Below are 9,128 nucleotides of genomic sequence, written 5' to 3' on the forward strand. Positions count from 1 at the left end.
GACTTTGTAGCTGTGCAGAATAAAATATTCTGTTATATATTTTAAAAAATCTATGCCTGTTTTAGGTGAAGCTTTACACAATCTAACCGCCATTTAACTGAAAATTGAAAAACCTCTGGCAAAATAATGTCTTTGTGAACAAGCTATGACAAGCTAGCTATGACATATATTGCAATTCTTAGGTTTATACTTTCAGAAACTGATTATAGTATCCTCAGAAATGATAGTTGGCCTATATTCTCCATTTATTATTATTATACATGCATAAGTGCATGATTATGTGATAAAATTGGAGGCACCAAATCTGGAATAGTGTTTAAGGTCAAGCAATGGAACCTTTTACAGTTCATGTTCAGATGAGTTAGACTGAATCAACTCAATGCTGAGGAAGGGGGTGTAGAATGTAGCAATTATTTTTCAATATATATTTTTAGCTAGTTTGTAACCAAAAAAAGTAAAATTTGAATGAATAAACACTACATATGTTTGTGTTATTACTGGGAGTTATACTATGCTTTTAAATTAAAAAAATGGGGGAGCAAAAGCATAAGTTTGCACCCCCAATTAAAAAAAATGGGGGTGTAGTGGCTCCACTTGCTCTATTGTGGAGGTGCCATAATGTATGTTTGTATTTATTTATCTGTATCTATCTATATCTTGTTTTGGGGAATGTTATATTTTCCAAAAGGAAATAGTTATGTTCCACTGTTCAGTAACTTGCAAAATAGTAAAAAATTATAGTAAAAATCATGATAAAGTTAGAATTTTACTGTTAAAAAAAAAGTGATATATTTTTGCCGTGTAACCCATCCTTAACAGCTATAGCACTGTTGTTTCTCAACATAAGATGATCTCAGGTCTGGTCAGGCGATATGCATTCCTTGAAGAAATGCTAGGTTTTCACCAGTGATCTTTTACCTGTCAGTTCATTGGATGCCAAACAGGAGACTGTGTTCTTAATCACCTCTATCTTATTTTTTTATGTGAATTTTTTTCCTTTCCAGGTCTTATGACGTTTAAATGTGTCCACAATCCTTGTTGAAGGTTGAATATGCATAATATGCACAGAAGGTGTCATTCAGCAAATAGCTGTTATTAAGATGCAGCTCTTTGTTCACCTCTCTTGCTGCTATGTAATGCTTGACATTCCTTCATTGTGCCCAGGATTGTCCATTCCCTCCAATCCAGATGGTTGACTCTTTGTGGTTTCTTTCCATCACTATGTTCTAGGTTTGTGACAATCTATCATGGTCCCAGCCACACTTACAAAGTTCAGCGGCTGATCGAGTCCAGCAGCTACAGCTTCAGAATACAGGCCATCAGCGATGCCGGGGAGGGTCCCTTCTCTGACACATATACCTTCTGCACTACCAAGTCTGTTCCACCTGCCCTCAAAGGTAAACAGACCTGATCAGGGTAACATCTTCACTGGAATCTTGTTTCATTGTTGTCCATAGGGTATGATCTTTACTGTAAACTGAGAGGAACAGAGTATCCTTTGAGGTGTGGAATCATAAATGTTCTCAATAAAAAGGACAAAAATCTTTTTTTTTTTTTTTTTTTTTTTTAGTAAGAATTTAAAAAGCTTTGAGGCTGATTATTGCACAAAATCCATGTTTAAAGTGTCGCCATTACCTTTTTTGTGTAAACTTTATCTGTCTGTTAGCAAAGTATCTCATGAACCACTGGAATAATTTTAATAACACTTTCAGGAAACAGTTTATAGATGTACATTTCCAACTGGTTAACCTTTTGAGCCGACCCAATTCAAGATGGCAGACACAGTCAACTGACCTTGGAAATCACAAAAATATCTAATTCAGTCATTTTTTGCAGATGTTGTGCTAATATTTGGTGTGGTAGTAGCTGAAAAGCATTCACCACACATACTTCAAGCACATACTTGTGCAGTTTATGTGTTGTGAGATATTTGCTTCAAACTTTAGCATTAGTTGTTTGAGCAACCATGTTTGACTGTCAGCAAAATATTTAATGAATCACTATGTATGTTTTTGAATTTTTCAGAAAGTAATCAATGGATGTACATTTACAACTAAATACATTGTGGCGTTAGCTCAATTTAAGATGGCTGCCACAACTAATCGACATTAGCCAACACACATGTGACTAGTTGAGGCACATTCTAACTCATACTCTGAGGACTAAACATAGTGTAATATTTTTGTGTAAAATTTGGCATTAATTGTTGTTGTCAACCCTGTCTGTTAGCAATCTCATGAACTTTGAGCATCACATCTTGCAGTATTATGAGATTTTGCTAACATTATTCTCAAGGTTTCCCCAGTAAGCCTAAAATTTTCTTTCTCATTAGTCTTTGGCATGAAATGCACTGGGGGATATGCATTACTTCAAAGAAGGCTAAGCCTTTCATTTTGAAATGTGTTTTGTTTTATGATTCACTAATCATTGCTGACAGAATTTGTTGACTTTCAACACTTTAGTATAAAAATGACACTATTCCCAAAAGATGTTGTTGCTTTTCAAAACAATGTTTACCAATGGAACAGCGGAATAGTTGTGTAATTTCTTTTTTTGTCTGCTTGTTTGAAAAGGATCCCATTAACCATCATTAACATGACACTAAACATTGCCAAATAAAAACAATGGATTCTGTCCAAACTACTGGATTTGTCATAAATTAGGAGTTACAACTAATAGCAATTTGGACTTGAAGCACGTTTGCTTTCAATTCAGCTGGAGAAATCCTCAAATGTTTCTAAGCATCTCTATTTTCTTGTGAATGCTGACTCAACATTCACACTGTTTTCCAGTACGTTACTTGGACTTAAAATACTTTTGCATACTTTTTGCTATTTTAATCATTCATATATCAAAACATTCAGCTCAGTTGGTAGTAGTGTGCTATGACTTTTGGTTTTTGAAACTTATACTTTTCATAATATTTAACTTTGCTTAAAATAAAATTCCAAATAAAATACATTGAGATCTCTTCAATTCCTTCAAAAACATTTTTCTCTTTTAACTTGCTCTATTTTTTGTCTTTTTATGGTACTTTTAGCTACTTTTCTACCACTTTTAGTGTTCAGCTATGGTTTTGATACTTTTAGTTAACATTTTGCTGCTTTTAGCAGCCATTCTGCTCCTTTTAGCTTTTGGAGCTAAAAGCGTTTTGCTTTTAGCTCTTAACTTGTGTTTTGCTCATTTTAACCTTTGTTATGCTAATTTTAGCCTCTGTTCTGCATATTTTAACTTTAACAACTCAATTTCAGCTTTTTCAGCTAATTTCAGCAGAGTCATTCAACAGTCATGTGTTGTTGCAGAAAATGCAGTTTCTCTAGTTTATGTATATTTTTAATTTTCTCTCATTCCTTTAGCCCCGAGAGTTCACCAGCTTGAGGGCAACATGTGTGAGGTCACATGGGAAACAATCCCACCAATGAGAGGAGATCCTGTGAGCTATGTTGTCCAGTTGCTGGTTGGACGGGAATCCGAATATAAACAGGTTTGTCTCATAAAGGGTAGTTCAGAGAGCTGCAGTGATTTGGCCTTTTTTGGGGGGAGTGCATACAGCCTCTGGAAATATATTTCAAATTTTCCTTGAAAAAAATAATGTTGTTTTGCTTGAATGGGAATATAGACTTTTAGCCACGCGTTTGCTTATGAATTGATAAAACACAAAAACATCTTGACATAAATATGCAGGAAGATTAAAGTAACAAACACACTCTATATCGCTTGGTTCTGCCTGATGGCTGCCACCACCAATTGACCTTAACAAAATAGCTATAACTCTGTCAGTTTTATGGATATTGAACTAAAATTTGATAGTGGTAGTAGCTGAGCATCATCTCCAACACATACTTTGAGCCACATATGAGTCATTTATGTTGACGTGTATCCTTTTCTGTTATTGACAGGTTTTTAAGGGAGAGGAAGGTTCATGCCAAATCTCGAATCTCCAGGGAAACGTAGACTATCGTTTCCGTGTCGGTGCCTGCCGCCAGTGCCAGGACACGTGCCAGGAGCTGTGTGGACCACTGAGCCCCTCCTCTTTGTTCACGCTCCGTCGCCAGGAGTTAGCAACGTTGGGGGAGCATTGCGCTTTGGAAACAGGCAAAGGGGCGGGCCTGATCTCGAGCGACGAACGCTTTGCGGTGCTGATTGTGTGTGTGTTTGCAGGTCTCTCCATCCTTATCGCCTGCTTGCTACAGTACGTCTTCATGAAGTGAGGGAATTTTAATAATAGGATAGAAAGGAAAGCAAAATCACAAGAAAATAACTTTTTTTAAAAATTGTCTATGAAAGAATCGAATGAAATCAAAGCAAACACTTGAGATGTACTTTTAAAGGCTTTGTATGTTTTTGTTTGTTTTTTGTTTTGTTTTGTTTTGTTTTTTTGGTTAAAGTTTTCATTCAGGCTTTTCATTTTGTCCTCTGCCTGTTTGGTCTCATTTCTTTCTACACCGATGTTGTTTGTATCATTGTCTCATTTGTTAAGGATTTCTGTCGAGGGAAAGAAAACTGATAATCAAGCCTTAAAATAAGTCTGAGCATAGCATTTGCTCCCCAGACTGACTTGCATGTTTTTATTTTGTTTATCTTTAAAACATATTCAGTAGAGAACACATATATTTCTTGACAGTCATTGCCTTACTTTTGTTTTGATTTTTCAGTGTTTAACTGGCCTTTTATTTTTCTATACTCATTCAGCCATATTCAAATGTAGGTCTTTAAAGCTTTAGCTGTTCCTACTTATTGAATTTGCCACTTCTCTGTAGGCTGTCGGTCAAATCATGCAATCCTCACCTGTTCTCATGCAGGCTGACAGAGACCCAGTGTACAGACAGACCTCTATACATAATCATGCACAAACACTGAGTTATGCTTTTGCAATGACAATGAGAAAAAACACATTTCCTCCGAAAAAGTTGTACCTGCTCAGCTTTTGCCATTCAATCACTCACACACTCAGCTACCAAAGTGATGCAATCCTTGTGTGTAAGATGCTGCTATCCTGTAATTTCAATGTATCCAAGAAAGAATGGAAAACTGGTTAATATAAATAATAGCAAATATATATATGATGTAATATAAATGGCGGCAAGGTAAAGTCTGAAGTGTAAAATAAAGGCGTGAACGATATGCTCATTAATAGAAGCTTTGAGGCCAGTTCAGCAACTGGAATTCAGGTTCAGATTCTTTGATCATAATCTGAACTTTTAAATTGCGTTTAGGAAGCCAGGCTTGGATCACAATCAGCTGCAATTCCCTCTGAAAATTTTTTGGCGCTGCATCTGTTTAACCCATCCTTTTTGCCTTTGCTCTAGCCTGTTTAAACAGTCTTATCCGTTGTATGTGGTGCCAACAACTTGTCAGTACCCTTCTCAGAGCTGCGTGTGCTAACAGGAAAAGGTGTTAGTAGTTAAGGCAGTATCTCACTAGGCTGTGAGTGTTGTAGACTAATTGGTGACTCAAACTTGACTCAATATTGCAAGAAAATACGCTAATTTTCAGTTGCAGTCTCAATGAATTCTGAGTGTTTGCAAACAACTAGCCTTTTGTGGGGCCAATTTTGAAAGCCACACTTATTTCCGTGTGCACGGCTTCGTGTGCACGTGTGCAAATGATTTCATAACTTGCTTTCTACCTATCCATCAAAATGTATGTCTTCTATTCTTGAGATGGGTTTCAATTTTTTTTTTATATGTTCAAAATTCAAATGACAAGGCTATGAGCCTTTGCAACTCAAGCAAAAAACCTGACAACCTCCAAGAATGTTGCAAAACATTGGAGGCTACCAGTCCCAGCCCAGTGAGGTACCACCTATAGCTTGTGCTTTACCCCCCTTCAAATTTAGTCTGTGTCCAGCCAGATTGGTGCTGAAGCCATTCCTCCTTGCAGCTCATTTGTGAATCGATTCATTTAAAGACTCTTCCCCTCTCTTTCATCTCCTGCACATAATTATCTGTAATTACCTTTTGGTTTGCTCTGGCTGCTTCTCTCTTGCTTTCGAGCCATCATGTCTTTGTGCTCCTGCACTAATCTCTCATTCTCTCTTTCTCTCTATTAAAAGGTGCTTTATTGACATGTAATCAGAGCTAGTAGCAGATCTGTGATCTCTACTAAGACGGACATGTTCTCTGAGGACTTGAACTAATCTTCACTAACCAAGCAAACCTTTTTGAGGGGACAAAGCTTCACAGAACAGGGCGTTCTGACATGCAAAACACCTTCTGACCTCCTGTCCCTTTTTTCCCCAGCCCAACCCGTACAACAAAGCCAAGGTACAACCCGCGTTATAACAGGATAATCCAAAGAAGTCCCCCTAACCTGCTTGAATGATGTGAGACATGTTCGTTGGGTGGGGTTTGGATGGGAGGAGGAGGTAAAGTTCTCTCTGATTGGCAGCCTGTAAACATACCTCAGGGATAAGGCCTTACAGAGGGGAGATCTGGTCCTGTCATCAGCATCATCATCCTAATGTCTCCATCTTGTTTTTCTGTCTTCCTCCTTCCTTTCGTATCTCATCCTGTCTTTGCTGTGCCTTGCTTGTGTATGCGACAGTAGGCAGAGCATTTTCCTTGCTCAAAAAAAAGAAAAAAAAAAACAACCTTTGCCAAAGTTGATGGGAAAGTTAAGGTAGAGTTCTTTTCTAGGTTTTATTTATACTATATATTTGCATACAGTACTTTACATGCCAATTACAGTGCAATCTTCATTTATTTATTGTTTAAAGATTAAGAGACAAGTGTAGTTATATACTAATTTTTTCTTGTAGCATGTTTTTTTAAATGGATGTATGATTAAGGCCAGCATTCCTTATCTTAGTAACCCTTTAAGTATTTCTCTTACAGCTGTTGGGAACCTTTAGCCCATCAGTCCATGCGTTTAATATACATAACCAAATGTGTTTAGTCGTTTCATCTCCTGTTCGGGCCATGCACAGGCGAGCAGTTCTTGTAATGCTTAGAGACATGTAGCAAGCCGGACCTTATAGGCTCACTTCATCTGTATTGGGATAAATGTCTGTTTTTTTTTTTCTTTAAATAGTTATAATGAAGCTTCTGGTGTCTTATTTTACTATTTTAATGCCAAAGTGCAGGCTTTTTCATGTCCTCTAGAATGAATTGTCTAAAGGCTCCTGTGATGTTTTCTGTACCTACACAGCATAACAAATATTATGATTATTATTATTACTGTCTCTAAAGGAAAGAAAACATTAACTTTATCTGTGATTATACTTCTTTTTTTATGTTATCTTGTATTTCTTTGTTTTGTTTTTTTAAAGCAAAAAACAAGTGCCATTTTTGAAATGTGTAGCCCCGTTTTGGAGGAGAATTTTAAACTGATTTCACACTGAAAAGAGAAGAAGGCAGAAAACAATCATGATCATTTTAGGCTGATGTTGACAATAAGATTGACTGTTCCTTTTTTTTGTAGTTTGTTTCTTTTTTTTAGTCCAGTGTTGTTCTAAAAGATGAGATACAGAGAGATATCTATAGAGCTATAGAATGACTAACAGAGTTGAAGCACTTTTTTATGCCGAGCATTAGATGTGAAGAGGTTACAAGTGGGAGTAAAATGAATCCTTTGCTCTTTTCTAGACACTACTGCCAACGCTTACTATTACATTTCATTGGCATTACTCTGTCGTTGACATCACTGTGACACTGGCATTACTGGAGCATACTCAAATGACTCCCTGCAGAACCAAGGAGAATCCAGTTCGTAAGGCGGATGGTGCCTTTGTTGGATGTGCTCGTTGCATGCTGCATTTCAATCAACCAGCGAGTTTTCCTCTTTAATCCTCTGACATTACGCTGCATTTTATTCCCTCTTTGCCCAAATATTTCACAGTCATCAGGCCAGTTATATGGAACAATCCACCTGAGACGTTTTCTGTCTGGGTAGGATGGGTACTTCCTTTATTTTTAAATATTTTTTTAAGGGCTGGCCATTTTTATAGAACCTCCCTCACCCACCCTTCATGTCCTGCACATTTATGTCAACAATACAATTCAATGTTTAGCCCAGCAGCCCCCACGTCTGTGCCTTCTGATCTGGTTTTTGTTTTCTTTAATTTTTTTTAATTTAGTGTACATTTTACAGTAAAGTAGAGATGTTGACTGAGAGATTGGCAATTTAGACAAAGAGACTCACAGGTATTTAAGTATTTTTTAAAGTGAGATGAAAAGAAAGATTTTTTTACCTCACAATTTCTAAGCAAACATTCCAATGTTGTCATGGTCTACGATTTGAAAAAGAAGAGAAAAAAAAAAGTGCTTTTCTTTTTCTTGTATTGTAAATGTTAGACAATTTCATATGCATTATATAAAATAAACTGCCATATCAATTTTAATGTATAGATTTTTGCAAATACTACCCTGTGTATGTAAGACGTAACTGTATCGGTAGCGTATATATAATATATTTATGCCCAATAAATGTTTTAATTTTTTCTGACTTGAGTGCAGATGTCTTTGTTTATTGTACATGTTATTACTCATCACTTCTTGTAGCAAAGTGTGTTTTGTGTCTTATTTTCTGTAGATGAGCATTATAAACCCAATAGCAAGGTTTAAAGAAGCTGAATGAGTGTAAATCTGTGTCTAGACTTACTCTCTGCTGGCTTTAATAGTCTTGCACTGTGAGAAGAGTAATCACATACATCATTATTCTTTGCTGTCTCTGAAGACATCCAGAGTCACTGCAACACTGCTCACTCAAAACTGAAGCAACCAAAGAAGTACAAAAATTAGAAATGACTTTCTTTTGAAGCAAAAAGAAAGCATAATATCGAGATGTATCTCACAATAATTGTTTTCTTTAAGTTTTAGTGACAAGAAAACCCTTATTAATAAGAAAGTTGCCTGTAGAAAGTGGTTATGTCAAAAGTTCTTTCCCCAAAGACTGAAGGATCAACAATGATGCATTGTATTCTGGGTAGAATTTGTCACTTCAGAAGTTAAGAAAACAAGTGACTTTAGCAAACATAATCATGTGAGTTGAACACAAAAAGAAAAACCAGTGACAGAAACCGTATTATGAAGCCTAGGCGTAAATTCAGACTGGAAGACCTGCTTCAGCCTCACCTGCATCTAATCGCTGCGTTGAGCACCTCCACTCCAGCCTATCAGCATCAGACC

The 9,128-nt window shown here is 36.6% G+C and overlaps 1 protein-coding gene across 1 annotated transcript in view; it reads left to right on the forward strand.

Moving 5' to 3' along the window:
- Window positions 1-8,445, forward strand: part of fndc3ba (fibronectin type III domain containing 3Ba) — a 146,077-nt gene extending 137,632 nt beyond the window's left edge. Inside the window, exons 25-27 of the mRNA XM_037977682.1 lie at window positions 1,231-1,397; window positions 3,357-3,484; window positions 3,900-8,445. Coding sequence (XP_037833610.1) covers window positions 1,231-1,397; window positions 3,357-3,484; window positions 3,900-4,211 — 607 coding nt within the window. The 3' untranslated portion in view covers window positions 4,212-8,445. The remainder of the gene's footprint in view (window positions 1-1,230; window positions 1,398-3,356; window positions 3,485-3,899) is intronic.
- Window positions 8,446-9,128: the final 683 nt, after the last annotated feature.

Source organism: Kryptolebias marmoratus, linkage group LG10 (assembly GCF_001649575.2).
Source record: "Kryptolebias marmoratus isolate JLee-2015 linkage group LG10, ASM164957v2, whole genome shotgun sequence".
NCBI lineage: Eukaryota > Metazoa > Chordata > Actinopteri > Cyprinodontiformes > Rivulidae > Kryptolebias > Kryptolebias marmoratus.